The sequence below is a fragment of the Dunckerocampus dactyliophorus genome, chromosome 12, assembly GCF_027744805.1.
Source record: "Dunckerocampus dactyliophorus isolate RoL2022-P2 chromosome 12, RoL_Ddac_1.1, whole genome shotgun sequence".
NCBI classification, from domain to species: Eukaryota; Metazoa; Chordata; class Actinopteri; order Syngnathiformes; family Syngnathidae; genus Dunckerocampus; species Dunckerocampus dactyliophorus.
The window spans coordinates 28112950-28130834 of record NC_072830.1 but is presented as its reverse complement, the minus strand read 5'-3'; the positions used below and the strand labels follow the sequence as shown (position 1 = coordinate 28130834).

At 42.1% G+C, this 17885-nt stretch overlaps 3 protein-coding genes across 4 annotated transcripts; all 3 read left to right on the top strand.

The window, feature by feature from the left end:
- The first annotated feature begins 534 nt into the window (after nt 1-534).
- On the top strand, nt 535-5904 carry ftr86 (finTRIM family, member 86). Of its 2 annotated transcripts, XM_054794440.1 has the most exons (11): nt 850-1373; nt 1509-1604; nt 2339-2572; nt 2661-2826; nt 2901-2975; nt 3065-3106; nt 3202-3243; nt 4334-4369; nt 4464-4529; nt 4628-4830; nt 4992-5903. In XM_054794440.1, the coding sequence occupies exons 1-11, from the start codon at nt 861-863 to the stop codon at nt 5325-5327; spliced, it is 1809 nt and encodes a 602-aa protein (XP_054650415.1). In that variant the 5' UTR covers nt 850-860; the 3' UTR covers nt 5328-5903. The 2 variants fall into 2 exon arrangements, with proteins under 2 accessions (XP_054650414.1, XP_054650415.1); XM_054794439.1 differs by lacking the exon at nt 4334-4369 and having other exon boundaries at nt 535-1373; nt 4992-5904.
- Nucleotides 5905-6567: 663 nt separating this feature from the next.
- On the top strand, nt 6568-8036 carry cbln20 (cerebellin 20). The gene is made up of 4 exons (XM_054794660.1): nt 6568-6724; nt 6859-6957; nt 7041-7181; nt 7267-8036. The coding sequence occupies exons 1-4, from the start codon at nt 6715-6717 to the stop codon at nt 7698-7700; spliced, it is 684 nt and encodes a 227-aa protein (XP_054650635.1). The 5' UTR covers nt 6568-6714; the 3' UTR covers nt 7701-8036.
- Nucleotides 8037-12414: 4378 nt separating this feature from the next.
- On the top strand, nt 12415-17755 carry cbln18 (cerebellin 18). Its single transcript, XM_054794802.1, has 7 exons — nt 12415-12536; nt 15397-15493; nt 15954-16133; nt 16249-16383; nt 16461-16519; nt 16617-16697; nt 16783-17755. The coding sequence occupies exons 2-7, from the start codon at nt 15397-15399 to the stop codon at nt 16909-16911; spliced, it is 681 nt and encodes a 226-aa protein (XP_054650777.1). The 5' UTR covers nt 12415-12536; the 3' UTR covers nt 16912-17755.
- The last annotated feature ends 130 nt before the right edge of the window (nt 17756-17885 follow it).

Sequence of the window (17885 nt, the reverse complement as noted above, 5' to 3'; positions counted from 1 at the left end):
TGCATTCTTTGTCGTTTGCGTCACGAGTCACAGATTATTTTAGTATATTTTTATTTTTTCCGCCAAGCATTTCCCATACTCAATATGTTTCTTATGAATTTGAAATATGCTGTTATATTTAATTTTTTATTTATGAATTCTATTAATTATATTTACTCTTATTTAGGTCATCATTTTTATTTTTTACTGACATCTTTAACTTCTTTTCTTTTCTTTTTCCTTTATCACTGCACAGGCTATATTCTGTCAGTTTGTTTTTTACAAATGGGTTATGTTGTAGTTTATCTTCAACAGTTCATTTTTCTTTTCTTCCCTTCATCACGGCATAAGATATCTAAGCTATTGCAACGCACTCGCCATTCTTTTCTCTCCCTATTGAAAAAATGGTGACACAAACACAGGAAGTGAACAAACTTTTTAATGACAAACATGTAAACACGTAATTTATTGTCAGTTAACATCATAAGCATATTAACACACATGGTGTGAACAAATGATCTGTAATAGATATGGACATGAGGTGGGATGCAAATAAGCTCTGCTTCTTCCTACTCCTTTGCTGAATATTGCAAGTGTAAACATGTGATGTTCCTTAGTTGTTAAGCATGTCAAAAACAAATGAACATACCATGACCATGAAACCATAGTGGCACCGTTTGTGATTTAAAACACCTTTTATAGAGGGAAACATCGCAGAACCTGATGAACCAGTTTAACGCAGAGTCCAACCTGCTTCAGTTTCTCAGCAGCATGCGAATGATACAAGCTGGCATAAACATTCGTCATCTCTAGGGAACGGCTGGGCTCTTGAATTCTGACCCCTTGGAAAGCTGACTGCCTGACCCCATCTCAGCACCTCTATGGCGGCTTCTGCCTGGTCTGAGGAGGAGACTTTTGTGTGCTCCGTATGCCTGGAGACCCTGAAGGACCCAGCAACTCTACCCTGTGGACACTCTTACTGTTTGGCTTGTATCCAAAGCCACTGGGACAAAGGCAACAGCAAGGGCCAGTACAGCTGCCCCCAATGCCGGCAGCTCTTCAATCCTCGACCTTCACTGGCCAAGAGCACGGTTCTGGTGGAAGCTATGGAAAAGCTGAGGACCAACAGCCTCAAACAAAGTGGCTCCAGCGCTGTCTCTTCTGCTCCACCATCAGAACCTCTCTACCTGGAAGTTCTTCCAGATATGGCACCACAAGATGGCGGCATGTACCCCCAGCTTCCCACAGTGACTCCCAGACCTTGTCCTCAACACAACCGGCCCCTGGACCTGTTCTGCCGTGATGACAGGGAGTGTGTGTGTGAGGTGTGTTGTCAGCATGACCACAAAGGGCACCATGTTCTCAAGCCTGAAGAAGAGAGGAAGGAGAGACAAGTATGTTCAACAGTTTAAACCACCGCTGTTTTGCACTGTTTTTCCTTTCCATCCATGTATGATCAACAGGTGTGATGCTTCTTATATTGCTAAATACTAGATTGTGTGTGTGTGTGTGTGTGTGTGTGTTTTTAGAAAGAGCTCTTTCAGGTACAGGCAGAGGTGGAGAGACGAATCCACGAGACAGAGAAGTCCCTCAAGGATTTCCCGAATGTTGCACGTCAACATAAGGTATGAACATTTGTCTTTTGGGAAAAAATATAACTGCTGTTTTGTAAGTTTGTTCGTTATTTAGATTCAAATAAATTGAAACATCTGCAAAAAGTGGGAATTATAGTTTTCTTGCTTAGAATTGAATCGTGGTTCTCTGGGACCTTTTCTTTCATGCGTGACAGGCATGGCCCAGCAAGCCCTGCATCTTGCCTGTGCTCGAACCCGCATCCACAGATCCCCCGCTAAATGAGAGTTCAGCAGCTGGCATCCGTTACACACACACACGCACACAAATCAAACTTTTTTTTTTAGAATCCATCAAGTCACAAATATGACACGCTTGCTCGCTCCACAATACATTCATGCACGTAATAATGACAAGTGAATAGAAAAGTCAGTTAGTTAATGCCATCGTTTCATCCTGCCAGGGAAGTGGAGCCAACTTGCTCTGGCTGGCAAGGCACACTGGGGAACAGGGAAAGTGAGTCCCTTTTTTTTTTTTTAAAAAAAAGGGCAGTGTTTGTGATGCAGCTTGTTACTAGTAAAGCACTAGTAAGATATTTGTTTAAATTACATGGCGTGATGGTGTGACTCGAGATTGCAATTTTTTTTAATGATTATTTTTGTGCGGCAGTTTAGTGTAGTAGTTTGGTAAGCCTCCAGCGTGTGCCATGACACAGGATAAGACATTCATAAAGTGACTAGATGATTTATTTCCCCATCCCTCACTTTTCCTTCATTCTTCTTTTCAGGCTTTGGTCCAAGCTCTGCAGCAAGAGATGCTCAATTTGTTTTCTGAGGCAGCCGGCGTCATTACTCTCACTGGCACTCAGGTTGGTGAGCTTCTTAACACCCACGAGAGGTCTTTAGGCAGCCAAATTGAAGGCCAGATCCACCGACTGGAGCAGGAGGCAGTCCAACTCCGCTGGAAGGGAGAGGAGCTGAGCAGGCTGGCAGATATGCAGGACCACATCTGCTTCTTAAAGGTAGTAGAATGTGGAAGTGGGGTGTCGCAGAAGAAGGATTTCAATCACATTTTGCAAATAAATATGGTCATGGTGTTTTCTCCTTCAGAATTTCTTCACCATGGAACAGGCGGCTCCAACAAGTACCACCACAGGGCTTTCAATACTGAGGAAAGAGGAAGCAGTGGCAACATCTGTACGCTCGGCCTTGAAGGATCTACAAGAGTCACTTAAGGAGATGTGCAAATCTACGCTGGCCACAATTGTCTCATTAGGTCAGTTTTAGTTCCTCCACCCTCTCTTCTCAGCCTGCTCATTTCATGGTGATCACTGTCTTCTATCCCCTTAGTGAATGAGGACTCCGCCATCACACCAAGCATTACTCCAGCTGATAACCATGGGCAGGCTACTGTGCAAAACACAGGTGGAGAAACCTTACATCACCAGGTTTTCGGACTATTATACAGTAAATAAAGTTGTCTTGTCCTGACTCGCTCCTTTTTATTTCTGTAGTTTACGAGATGCTAAACCCTGTACTCGCGCCACGACCCCAAGGTAAGTGATAAGAGCGCAATATACACTTGTAAAATATTGACTTTGAACATGACCGTTGTTACTGTGAGCTCATGTGTTGATTCATTTTCCATCAGGTCCTGATGCTTCAGCCAAGCATTCACATCTCCCTCCACGACGTAAGAAAAACCCAAGCATTAGTTGAATTCCACCATTGTTGTAACACTACTTCAGACTCTAATGGGGTTCGAGTTGAGAGTCCTTTTTTAAAGGCAGTTTTCAGTAACGCCTGCGTTTATTATCTGCCGTACATGCTTTCATAGAGGCGTCCTATTCAGACCACGTGGGAATGTTGGTGCAGGAAGTACAAAACTCAACACAAAACCTTCAGTTTTGATTTCATTTTATATTCATAAAATCCAAAGTCGTGTGATAGAATTCAGAAACTATTTCATCACTAAATCTTAAAACACAAGGTGATTAAATCTGGCATGTGTTTACCATTCATTCACATTTTTTGTCACAATAATTTAAAATCTTGATACATAATTATATACTGGCGCATCTCTATAAATGTGAAATATTATTATTATTATTATTATAGAATTATAAAATATCTTTCTATTTTATAATTGTACATGCTATTGTAATTTATTCAGATGACTAGCATATATATACTGTATCTGCACAATATAACAATAATTCTGTGATTGACCTTTGTCATTTTTGGGGTGTAGATTTATGGAAAAAATAAGTGAAATGACAGTAAAAGTAAACCTTCAGTATGTGCAGAAGAAGGCTGATGGTTTACAAGAAATCATATAGAATGGAAACAACAGCTTTTACCCACAGGCCATCAGGCTTCTCAATGAAGCACTCAGACACGCCACACGCAACACACACTCATAGCACTTTATTTATTTATTTATTTATTTGTATTATTTACTTGCATTAATGTCTCTTCTGTTGTTGTTGCTTAATTTCTTGGTATTTATGTATATGTGTTTATGTTTCTTATGTTCTTATTCTTTCTTGTGTTTTTCTTTCTTTTCCTTGGGAGAATGAACAGAATAAGATTTTCATTGCATGGTATAACTGCTGTTTTACCATGCACATGACAATAAAACTCTCTTGAATCTTGAATCTTGAATCTTGAAGTGGAGGAATACACTTCACAGTCTTCTCCAGTCATGTTTATAGCTTCTGCAAAATATTGCAAAATATTGTGGTGACTTTAATTTGATCAAACTCTTCTGTCTGCAAATTTAGCTTCCGTGCCACCGCCTCCATTTCCTCCCCCTCGAGGTAAATGCCAAAAGCGCAACATGGTGTAGAACTTGTATCATTCACCTTTTTACAACTGCGACAATCACCATCGTTTTACTCTTTTTGCCTTTAGCATCTTCCGTAACAACAGTGGGACTTGTAAGTCCAGAACCAAAGATGAGAGAAGAATTATTGAAATGTGAGTGAAAGAAGTATGACAAAGAATTCTTCATATCAGGGTCTCTGGGTCAAATCCTTCCTGTGGTTGTAGAATCTTGACCCGTCTTCTCCCTTCAGTTCGCTTCGAGCCTACCATGGACCCCAACACGGTGTATCGGCATATACAGCTGTCCGATGGAGGTCATAAGGCCACATTGCGGGCAGAGAACCTGAACCCAGCAGACCACCCGGAACGTTTCCAGTACTGGAGGCAGCTTCTCTGCAGAGAACCACTGGCAGGCAGCCCTTACTACTGCGAGGTGGAGTGGACTGGCCAAAAGGTACAGGAGATACAGCTTCCCGATTTAGGGTGTAACTAGATCATTCAAACCATGCTTGAGGACACTTAACACCTAAAGTCCATTATGTTTGGCTAGCGTGAGCCCTCAAGTCAATTTTTCCAGAAAAAAATGTAACAAACTTCTTCTTCTTCATCCCCCAGATTACCATTGGAGTGGCCTACAAGGAGATGGATCGCAAATGCTCCGATGACAAAAGCCGTTTGGGCCACAATCCCCTTTCGTGGGCGTTGTACTGGTCTGGGACCGGTTTCTCCTTCTGGCACAATGGTCATGAAAAACTTCTGGGCTCGCCCAAATGCAGACGGATCGGCACCTATTTGGACCAGCATGCAGGGATTCTGGCCTTTTACCGCATCGCCAACAACCAGGCTGACCTCATCCACAGACATGTGACCCAGTTCACCGGCCCATTGTACCCAGGATTCAGGTTCTGGGGAGGAGTTGGAGCTACAGTCCAAATCTGCCAGTTGGAGTGAAACACCAACAAAGGAGACATAACAAGTGTCTTCTTGCTTCTCTCGCCCTAATGAATGGAATAGAAATCTTACATATTTGATTTAATAAAATGTATAATCAGCAGAAAAAATCAATTCATTACTATTCAGTACTTGCTAAACATGGTAACACAACATGCATTCAGCGGGCAACATGAGAGTGCACTCAACTGATGACTCGTCATCTTAATGACATTAAAACGTATTTTTAAAAAAGGCTTTAAAAAGACCGGTGTAAACACCGAAGGACCCATATGGCGTCAAGTAGGTTTCCTCAGTTTATAAAATGTCAATACCAATGTGTTGCCATGACAGTGTTTTCACGCCATGATTTAAAAATATTATGACTCTACCTAGCAAGGTGGTAGTGGTTACAGTATATCGAGCAGAGCGAGCCAAAGTCATATTTAAAGAAACAAATGAAAGCACTGTACCGTCGTTGATACAGAGTACAAGGAAATAAACAGGGAAACGATAGAAACCAACAAAAGATAACTGTCTTAATTTAATTTGGCTCCGCAGAACCAAGCAGGACATGAAAGACTTTCAGGGACACTTTCAGGGAACGTGTAAACAAGCACCGTATCGTCAATGGAGCAAACTGAAACGAATGCGTGTACACCAGGGGCGTCTAAACTTTTTCCATCGAGGGCAACCAACTAAACAATAAACACTTTGTATTTTTTTTAAATTCTGTAACAAGGCTAAAAAAAACCATACACAAAATGGGACTTTTCTGCAGAAAACACATCTCATTCACAATAAGTTGTTCATTTTTAACATAGGTAAAATGAATAGCATCCATCCACAATTTTTACACGTTTTTGTCTGAATGCTTCACTGGCAATGTTTTTTCATCAAGCATCGAGATTTCGCACTTTGTTCAGCCTTCGTGGAACGCACCACCACTAGCTTCGACAGTCCTCAGTCATCATCAGGGCGTCTCAATTACGTGAAAGTATTTGCCGTTCATTGGTGGTCCTGCAATGTAAGCCCTACAAAAACCTACTGTGTATATTTTAAGACAAAGGTTTGTGTTATTATTTATTAGTATCAGCATTTCAGTCTTTTTTTCTTCACATTGTGCCTTTGGGCTGCACCCCTGGTGTGCACAGTTGAAAGATGCTGTTGTTGGGTTGACAGAATTCTGGTCTCATAATAATACCTGACCTTTAACAAAAAGGGTTTTACTTATGTGTGTCATGAATAAAAGGATCATTGGGTGGGAACCAGAATATCTGGAACAGGGTGGAGCTTGGATATCACCTGAACAGGATAGATAGAGGCATACAGTATAAATACATGTGAATCATAGCTCTGCAACAGTCAATTTAACCTTCTCCCGCTCAGACGACTCCTTCCTGCTGGCATGATGAGAGGTATGACCAGTTGGAAGTAGCTTAGCATTTTCTCATTTTAAAGCCGGTTGTCGCGGGCATTATCTTTTATCATCATTAAGTGGGTGGGAGGTATGTATCTTACTGAATACTGTTACACACTCTTTACCTTCCAGCTATCATAATCCTTTGTCTTCTGGAGTTTGAATTTGGATATTCCTGGCAGGGACCCATAGCAGACGTGTCTGAAAATGGCAAAGACAGCCCAGAGGAAGGTAAGATTCTTTGAAAATTGTGACGTTATTCTCTCAGTTGCTAATGCAGCTTTAACTTGCTGTGCACGTCTGTGTGTGTTCAGAATGTGTGACAGACCAGGCTTCATGTGGCTGCTGCATTATGCAGCAGCAGATGCGCAGGATGGAGATGTTCTTAAACACAAGCCTAAATGAGCTGGAGAAAGAATTGGAAAAAACCCAAAACACCTTCAACAATATCAGAGGTCAGGAACATGAGGATTTGTAAGAAAATAAAACACACTTTTTCCCATTAATTCAACATTTTTCAAACATGTCTGTTTCTTGCAGCGAGCCGCAGTGCCTTCTCTGTGGCGCTATTTAACAGCGATGAGCTACGGTGCCACGGACCCTTCCGCGATGACATGTTCATCACCTACACTCACATTTTTCTCAACTTGGGAGGGGGCTACGATGTGAACACTGGGGTCTTCACTGTCCCTCGCGCTGGTGTATACAGCCTGGCCCTGACAGTCTACAGTGATACCGGTTCCCCCGCCAAACTCCTGGCCGCCTGCGCCAGTCTGCGGGTCAACAGTCGAGTGGTGGCCAATCTTAAAGAAAAAAACACACAAGACCAAGAAGATAGTGCCTCTGTTGCTGTGGCCCTCCAACTGGAGGTTGGGGACAAGGTGGCTGCCACTCTGCCCGCTGGATGCTTCCTTTGTGACGACAAAAGCCACTACAACACTTTCACCGGCTTTCTTCTCTATGCTACCGACTAAGTTAAAAAAGAATGGAGGTAGTCAACACTGGGCTGATCTTTGGTCCCATATGAACTCTTTGCCTGGTAGCCTTAATGTCTCCTAATTGAACTCATTTCTACTTTGTCCATTCTACTTTCTGTTCATTTTCGTTTTGTCCAATAGTCTTCTTCCTGATGAATGTGGTAATCTTGGAACCATGACATGTGCACTTACAAAAAACACATTATAGTAAGCATTTGTCCATTGCTCTGACCTTTCCCCTTATGACTTTATATATTTCACTCGGTTCATGTCATCAGATTGTGGTATATGAGATTCATCTGTAGAAATGCAAATAAACTTTGGTTGTCACAATCTTGCTAAAAGTGCTTTTGTAGTTTTTCTTAACAGAATTCTGTTTTTCAAAAGGCTCTTTCACACAAAGAAATCCAAAGGTTTATCAACCTTTTGCCTCCCAGACAGAATCCCAGTGACAAGACTTTTGATCCGTAATGTTTTTTGTCATTGTGCAGTCACGTTATTTCTCATTTGCTAGCAAGGCAGCTTTCGAGCAAAGTGAGAGGGGAAAATGTGAGCCAACACTGCTATCAAGTGGCCATAAGACGCAAAGGCGCACATCATGGCTTTGAAAAGCCAACACATTCCCTCTGGATGATCGCTCATCTTTCTTGGGGGTGGAGAAAAGCATTTTTTTTGGAATGAGACACATGATTTGTTGTGGACAGGGAGTGGTCTCCTTAGTCAGGACTAAACACGATGAGGTTGCATTTCAGTTTTATGCTGCCAAAATCTGGAAGTCTTCCAGAAGATGTGCGACAATCCACAACTTTGGCAATGTTCAAATCCAAGCTGAAAACACTTACATTCAACTGCGCATATGACAATTGAAAGTATTTTATCTGCACTCTTAATTTTTAATCTTTTTTTTTTCCATCCATCCATTTTCCTCCGCTTATCGGGATCCGGATCGCGAGGTCAGCAGTCTCAGTAGGGAAGCCCAGACTTCCCGGTCCCCGGCCACCTCTTCCAGTTCCACTGAGAAGAAAACAAAGCGTTCCCAGGCCAGCTGTGAGACATAATACTCCGGGGCCTTCTCCCGGCTGGGCACCAGGGAGGCGTCCAGGAGGCATCTGGACTAGATGCCCGAGCAACTTCAACAGGCTCCTCTCAAAGTGAAGGAGCAGCAGCACTATTCTGAGCCCCTCCCGGATGACTGAGCCCCTCACCCTATCTGTTATGGTGAGTCCAGCCACCCTACGGAGAAAACTAATTTCAGTTGCTTATATCCGCGATCTCATTCTTTCGGTCATGACCCAAAGCTCATGACCATAGATGAGGGTGGGAACATAGATCGACCGCTAAATTGAGAGCTTTGCCTTCTGGCTCAGCTTTCTCTTCACCACAACTGTCCAGTACAGACACTGTATTACCTCAGACGCTGTGCCGATCCGCCTATCGACCTCACGCTCCAACCTTCCCTCACTCGTGAACAAGACCTCGAGATACTTGAACTCCTCCACTTGGGGCAGGACCTCATTCCCAACCCGGAGGGTTTTTTCCAACTGAGAATCATGGCCTCAGATTTGGAGGTGCTGAGTCTCATCCCAGCAGCTTCACACTCAGCTGCAAACCTCCCCAGTAGAGGCTGAAGGTCACACCCTGATGAGGCCATCAGGACCACATCGTCTGCAAATAGCAGAGACAAAATCCTAAGGCCCCTGAACTGTACACCCTTGATGCCTTGGCTGTGCCTAGAAATTCTGTCCATGAAAATTATGAACAGAATCGGTGAAAAAGGGCAGCTTTGGCGGAGGCCAACGTTCACTGGAAACAGGCTCGACTTACTTCTGGCAATGCGAGCCAGGCTCCCGCTCCGGTTGTACGAGGACCGAATGGCACGAAGTAGTGCGGCACGTAGTAGTGCGCCACCAATCCTGTACCCACAGAGCACCCTCCACAGGACACCGGTTGAATGCCTTTTCCAAATCTACAAAGAACATGTAGACTGGTTGGGCAAACTTCCGATGGATCGGAAATGTTCCGATGAAAAAAGCCATTTGGGCCACAATCCCCTTTCATGGGCGTTGTACTGGTCTGGGACCGGTTTCTCCTTCTGGCACAATGGTCATGAAAAACGTCTGGGCTCGCCCAAATGCAGACAGATCTGCATCGCTATTTGGACCAGCATGCAGGGATTCTGGCCAACAACCAGGCTGACCTCATCCACAGACATGTGACCCAGTTTACCGGCCCATTGTACCCAGGATTCAGGTTCTGGGGAGGAGTTGGAGCTGCCAGTTGGAGTGAAACACCAACAAAGGAGACATAACAAGTGTCTTCTTGCTTCTCTCGCCCTAATGAATGGAATAGAAATCTTACATATTTGATTTAATAAAATGTATAATAAGCACAATAATGAATTCATTACTATTCAATACTTTCTAAACATGGTAACACAACATGCATCCAGCAGGCAACATGAGAGTGCACTCAACTGATGACTCGTCATCTTAATGACATTAAAATGTATTTTAAAAAAAGGGACGTTTTTAAAAAGACCTGTGTAAACACCGAAGGATCCATATGGCACCAAATTGGCGACCTCGGTGTATAAAATATCAATACTAATGTGTTGCCGTGGCAGTGTTCTTTTCATGCCATGATTTCAAAATATTATGACTACCTACCAAGGTGGTAGTGGTTACAGTATATTGACCAGAGCAAGCCAAAGTCATTTTTAAAGAAACATACGAAACCATTGTACCTTTCTGACTGGAAATAAACAGGGAAACAACAGAAACCAACAAAAGCTAACTGGTTCTTAATTTAATTTGGCTCCAGAGAACAAAGGAGGACATAAAAGACGCTTTCAGGGACGCTTTCAGGGAAATGTGTAAAGAAGCACCATATTGTCAATGGAGCAAAAGCTCAAGTAAACAAATGCATGTACACCAGGGGCATCCAAACGTTTTCCATCGAGGGAACAATCACAAATTGTGTTTGTATTTGTATAAAATGTGTTTGTATAAATCTTTTACTCAGTTCATTTTACCGGTACTCGCATTTTCTTCGGCTGTGGAACGTAAATGAGATGGCCGCGGCGCTCCGTCACGGATCACATACACACGTATGGAGAGGCGACAGTGTGCAGGGACACGGCGGGAGACAAATATAACGCAGAGAGATTTGAAAGGTCTGATTTTTGTGAGGAGGCAAATGTATTATTCTTTTGAAAGCATACTGTTTTGAGAAGCCAAACTCTTCACTTAAATGACCCAGCAACTAAGCAGAACGGTGTTCCTCGTTACGGAAATCCGAATAGAACAGGACTCGCGGGACCAAATGGGGGGGTAAGTCACTGTTGAAATAGTCCACTGCTGATGGGGATGTCGTACGACTTCACTATCCCTTTAATTTACCCATTTTTGTGCTAGAATATTTTTAATTTAGGCAAAAAACCGGTACAATTTCTTAAAAATGCATATTTTTAAATTTAATAATTTAACAAATTTCGACCACGAAACAGCATGATTCATGAATTAATATGTTTTTGAAAAGCCGCACGGTGGCACAGTCAGGAGATCGGGAAGACCTGGGTTCTCTATTGGGCATGTCTGTGAGGAGTTTGCATGTTCTCCCCGTGCGTGCGTGGGTTTTCTCCGGGTACTCCGGTTTCCTCCCACATACCAAAAACATGCATGTTAGGCTAATTGGCGACTCTAAATTGCCCATAGGTATGAATGTGAGAGTGAATGGTTGTTTGTCTGTATGTGCCCTGCGATTGGCTGGCCACCAGTCCCAGGGTGTACCCCACCTCTTGCCCGAAGTCAGCTGGGATAGGCTCCAGCATCCCCGCGACCCTAGTGAGGATAAGCGGCATAGAATGGATGGATGGTTTTGAAAAACCGTGATAGAGTAAAGGTACAAAATTCAAACCGTGAAGTGGCAAGGGACTACTGTGTACATTTTAGATTTTGATAAGACAAGTGCATTACACGATAGACTACTTGGATTTTAGGTTTTGGGTGATTTGTATTGAAAAAAAGAAAACCAACCTAGGCGAGGTAAACAGGTTTTAAAGTGAGATATAAAGGTGACCTCGAAAGTACATAAAACAGCTAAAAACTACACTGGACTGCAAAGATTTCAAATTAAGTGTGTGAGGCAGATTACAGGGTGTAGTGTCAAAATCTTTGATGGCATGTCATTATTCATGATTTACTGTATACTCGTGTAAAAATACATGAAATTCTCTTGGACCATTTTCTACAAGTGGCTGAGTTGTGACCTCCATTAAACATTGGGCCGTTTACCAACAATACATGCCTTTCACAAAAACAAGGTATTGGCCCGTAGGCCCATATACTGTAAGTGTAATAGACAGAAATCTCTGAGGAGTAAAGTGTCTTTTGCAACCTTACATGCTGTATAATTACTGTATATTATATCAATTACCATTCTAGTGTGAGAATCAGGTTATTGACTGTTGATATACCTGATAAACACATATCTCTCAGATGCTTGTTGTCCTCCTGTTTGGTCAGCGTTGTCCCTGGGGATCTAACAACAATGTTGTTGTGTCAGTTCTCCGGTAGGAGGTGAGATGATATCATCCTCCAGTCTTTTAACTGATTGTAAAGTAAAACCATGCACTGAACTACTTCACCACAGATGCGGGTTACAGAAAAAGTCCAGCATAAGCGCTGAAATATCAGACCTTTGTTCTTAGGAGGTGAGCGAAACAAGCGCCACCTCCTTCAGGGCAGGGTTACATCAATAATAAACCAAATTGCACAGACCAAGAGTGTGTGTCTTGCAGAAGACAAGCTATCAGAACAAGAAGGATCAAACACAGTAAGTTTAATGCATTTATCCTTCTACTTTAGTGCAGGTGCTGCAAAAGCAGGTGACAATAGCAATTACGACATTAATAAACAGAATGTCAGCTAAATATAAACTTTAGCCTGGGATTATTCATACCCTGGCCACTTGTTGAGTGAAGCAGATTTTTTACTCATTGGAAATGATGCAAATATGTGGTCAAATATAAAAAGTTGTGCATTCTTGTGTGTTGTGTAGCTAAAAGATCGCATTATTTCTACTGATTGTGGTGATGCACACTATTTTCCTGCAAACAATTACACGTTTTTTTTTAATTTTCAAAGTTATGTCTTATCCTTATTTATTTTGTTTACACCGACATATACAGTATACACCGGAGGCAAAATATAAAACAAACAAAAAAAGCATGCTAATGTTGTGTCATTTTTTTCTTGTTGACTGAAATAAGTAGCAGTTGAAATTTTAGGGAAAAAGACACCACACCACACATTTCATTATGTTTTTGGATAATTTCATAATTTAAAAAATTCACAAACGTAATAATACAATATACATTCTAATAATATAAATACAAATATACCATATTCGTTACATCAAAAACAATAAAAGATGTATTTATAATATTGTATTTATATAATACTTGTATTATACGAAACAAATTTTGACATACTGTATATGTATAAGTGTATAAGATGCACCAGTCTTTAAACCACACAGATATTGTTCAAGATTCAAGATTTCAAGGGTTTTATTGTCATATGCATAGTAAAACAGGCAGTTATACTATGCAATGAAATTCTTATTCTGTTCATTCTCCCAAGAAAAGAAAGAAAACACAAAGAATAAGAACATAACAAACATATATACCAATAAATTAAGCAACAACAACAGAAGAGACATTAATACAGATAAATAATACAAATAAATACATAAATAAAGTGCTATGAGTGTGTGCGTGTGTTGCGTGCGTGTGTGAGTGCTTCGTTGAGAAGCCTGATGGCCTGTGGGTAAAAGCTGTTTGCCAGCCTTGTGGTCCTGGACTTCAAACTCCTGTAGCATCTGCCTGACGGTAGGAGTGTGAATAATGAGTGTTGTGGATGTGTGCTGTCCTTGATGAGGTTGTGTGTTCTGCGTAGGACTCTAGATTTATAAATGTCTTGCAGTGAGGGGAGGTCCTAAATGAGCCAGACTGTAAGCTGCACGGCCACATCATTAAATGGCATATTGTGGCACGCACGAGTCCGTGAGACCAGGTAGCTCTTTATTTGACAGGAGCCAATCATGAGCTATGTTTGGAGGCATGGCAGGAGGTCATGACTCAATACAACAGTCTGACTCACGGTGTCATCTTACAAAGAATGCTGCAATCACCACACAACAACTTAACAAAAGCTAGGTAAGAAATATAGTTTAAAATACTTTTTTTTTTTTTTTTTACTTTTTCCCATAATGAATTTAGTCCCAGCAAAGCATTTCATTGGTTAATCCTGCCGGGGCGCTGCAATGATGTTTTTAAACCAAAATGTTAAACCATATTGGTACTTGTATATTTCTTAGCTACCTTTTGAGTGTTAAGTTGCTGTGTGATGATTTTTGCGTTCTTTGAAAAATGAAACCATGAGTAAGACTTATATTGAGTAATGACCTGCTGCAATGGGTTGACAAGCTCATCCTGAGTACGCTTATAGCTCATGATTGGCTCCTGCTAAAGAAAGAGGTACCGTTTCCTTGCTAGCGGCGCAGAATTTAAATGATTAGTAGTAGTTCTGAAGTGAAGGAGATAACACGAGATTAAAACATAGCCATAAATTGCTGTAAAACTGCAGGGTTTAAAGTTAAAGAAAAAAGAAGTGGCGTAGACATTGACAATTACAGTACAGTGTTCCCTCGTTTAACGCAGGGGATAGTTTCCCAAAATAGCCCACAATAAGTGAAATCCGCAAAGTAGCCAACTTTATTTGTTTACAATGATTATATAAGCTTTAAGGCTGTATAACCCATCACAATACACTTGATACATTTCTCCCAGGCATTAACATTTTTTTCCCAAAATTTCGTTTGAATCTACTAGGTTGGATCCAAGAAATGATGAAGTGACTCACGCGTACTCACTCTGACCGTGGCTCGACCCGGCGCCGTTTGGCTGTAGTGTTTTTGTATCCTTGTTAATGTTGCTCCTGCAGTCGTACTCCTCCTCGTCCTACTCCTTGAACCGAAGACTCATTTAACCGGTTAGCTGCTTCTTCTTCTTCTATTGTTTATTGGCGGTTACCAAGCAGCTCACACAGTTAACTAGTTTGCTGGCGACGGCACAAAGGAGATTGATTGGCAATGGCCTACAGCCAATCAGGACGCAGAACACAATGGGCGGGTTCTTCCTTAGCCAATAAGGACTGTTGCGGCTCTATATTTAGCTGGCTCTTGTCTACTGTGGGTTCTAATATGCTCGTACAGGCGCAAACACATACTGAGATGAGGTGGAGCTGCACAAGCCTTCAACATGAGTATAAGACACCCTCTACTGGTAGCAGTAGTAAATACAATAACAGACACATACAACAGAGCACGGATAGATCGCTCTGGTACACCACAAGGACGCACAACACAGTGCGTGTTCATACGCTGTAAAAAAAAAAATAAATAAAAAAAAAGAAGCAAAATTGCACTTTAAAAAATCCGCGAATCTGCGAAAGGTGAAACACGATGTAGCAAGGGAACACTGTACATATTTACTTTTAGTTTTTAAATAATTTTATGAATGATTGTAACTATGAAAGAGTCCTTGATGAGCAGAAACCCCACTAATCATTCAAAGTTAATTATCCACAGTGCTGCTTGGTGCACGTTTTAACAATGTATCATTTTATTTCAGATGCTCGCACCAACCCCTCTGGTCCTGTTGGGGGTGCTCTCTCTCCATGGTTGTGTGGCGGCCCAGTCCATCAACCCAATTCTCAAAGATACTGCTAGTAAGCTCAACAAATAGAGACATTTTCCGTAGTAAATTAAACGTTTATTGTTGCGGTTGTAGTTTGCAGTGGTGTGCAACTGTACTGCGTCAAATGGTTCCAATATTTTGGTTACCGTCTCTGGTTGTACTTTGGTACAGGCTTACTTGTGCTCCGGTTTCTGGGACTAAGTTGTCCATACAAATTGAGTGTGAATGCCTATGATTAACTGCCTCCTGCCCAAAAGTCAGTTTGTGTAGGCTCGAGCTCACCTCTGAACAGGATGAGCGGTAGAAAAGGGATGAATTCAGTACGATGTAGTGGAATTGTGCACTAATGATAAGTACAACCACAATAATAAGCATTCAATGCAGCATGTGCATCATTACGTCATAATAGATGACAGTTGTTTTGATCAGTGACTGAAAACTTGTAACTTTAAGTTAGCAAACAAGTGCTTTAACCTTCTGTCCTCTCTCAGTCAACTTGGACCGCACCCTAACCTGTGCCAAGTGGGACTGCGCCTGTACTCTCAACCGCCAGCGCGGTTGCTGTTGTGCAGCCAACGACATGTTCCGAGTCGAGGACGAAACCTTGATGAGGATGATGTCTTTGTCGGGCAATATCAGCAAACTCAAGAGAAAAGTGGATGCTTTAACGAGTACGTCTGCTGGTTCAGATGCAAACAAAGTGGAGAGCACGCGCAGAAAAGTGGTGGTCATTTGTCTGATAATTGCACAGAATGGTAACTCAGTTTAGCCTTTTTTGTCTCTCAGCTGCCATTAAGATTGCCTTCAAAGCAAATCTGAAAATGGCTTCTGATCAATGCTATGGGCCCTTCAACACCAAAGTACCAATCGCTTACACCGAGGTGTCTCTGAATTATGGAAACGGATACAACCCTTCCTTGGGTAGGTAACACACCTTTTTTAAGACATTTTTGACTGTCTTTGCTTCCATTTGTCTCACTCGCCGTCACGTCTTGCAGGCATCTTCACTGCGCCACATGCTGGAGTTTTTGTCTTCTCCTGCACAGTCTACTCATTGGTGACCTTTAATCAATGCCTCAACTACAAAGTAGACACAACTACCCTTTCACACAATGTGGAACATATGAAGCTTCATCGCTGGTGTTTCCGTATAGGTCAATATGGTGAAGAATGGTGAGGTGATGACGAGTGTGTGGGAGAACAATATGGAGAATGGTGAAGACAGTGCCAGTCAGGTAATCAGTCCAATTGATCCAAAATGGAAAGAAACACAGCCTTTCAGTTGGTTACTTTTTTGGGGGGGGTTGTGTGTGTTATTAGACGCTTACGCTGGAGATGCAGAGAGGCGATCAGGTCTACATGGAGCTGGATGTTGGAAAACAACTCTGTCAAAATCTAAACCATAATGTCTTTTCTGGTTACATGCTGTATGCCTACACAGATGAGTAGCATGGAACAGGAACACCAACGCCCTATCCTGCTCATTTCAGGGGCCATAAAATTATATTGGATCCCAGTGGGGAAGGACTGTAAGTGTCATTTAATAAAAAGTTGTGTACAGGGTAAATCTGCATTGTTCTCCTCTTGGCCGGCATGCTGGGATTCCACAGCCTTCTTCGGTGACCACAGCTACTCTTTTGGGATTGGGAAAGGGTCTACTGTAGGGTCGGCTTGAACCCCCCTCATTTGCATAGAGTTACACGCTAATGGTTATTAACAAACAGGAAAGTTATAATTAAATATAATCAACATACGTCAGTTGTTTTATTCTTGTTGTCTGTGCCTTTGGCAGTTATTCATAATTTACTGGTATCCATCTCACAAGTGGCTGACAGATGGAGATAAGATGCAACTCAATTCATGCAACTGCAATGAAAGGATCACAAAAAAAATACTACTTACACTTACATTTTGCTATGTAAAATGACATCAAGGAGGCTGTCGATGTGGCGATCAGTCCAGGGAGTGCGCCGCCTCCAGCCCCCTCCGTGCTCAGAAGCAGCTCTGTGCGAAGACGTCTCTGCAATGGAATGCAGTGGAAATTTTGTCCCACTCCACACAAACGCGCACACACTTTCAGATTGAGATGGATTTATCCTCCTGAAAACTGAAGGATTTCTACACATGCACTTTGGAACTTTGTGTATAAAAGCTTTAGATGTGCACACACTATGCCTTGATTCTGTTTTTCCAGCTCTGCCCGGTGCAGCCACTCTAAAACGGGAGTGATGCGATGAAAATATTTGGAGAATTCCCGCAGAGCAAACCAGGACTGCATGACTGCTGTCGGTCCTCTGCGTGGAGGAGCTCTACCCAAATAAGGCCGGGCTTTTTAACTGAGCTGATGGAGTGGGAAGCAGTGACAGGGAGCTGCTAAAGGCCATGCCCTTTTTAGGACGAACTTTCCTTTTTTCCCCCCCCTT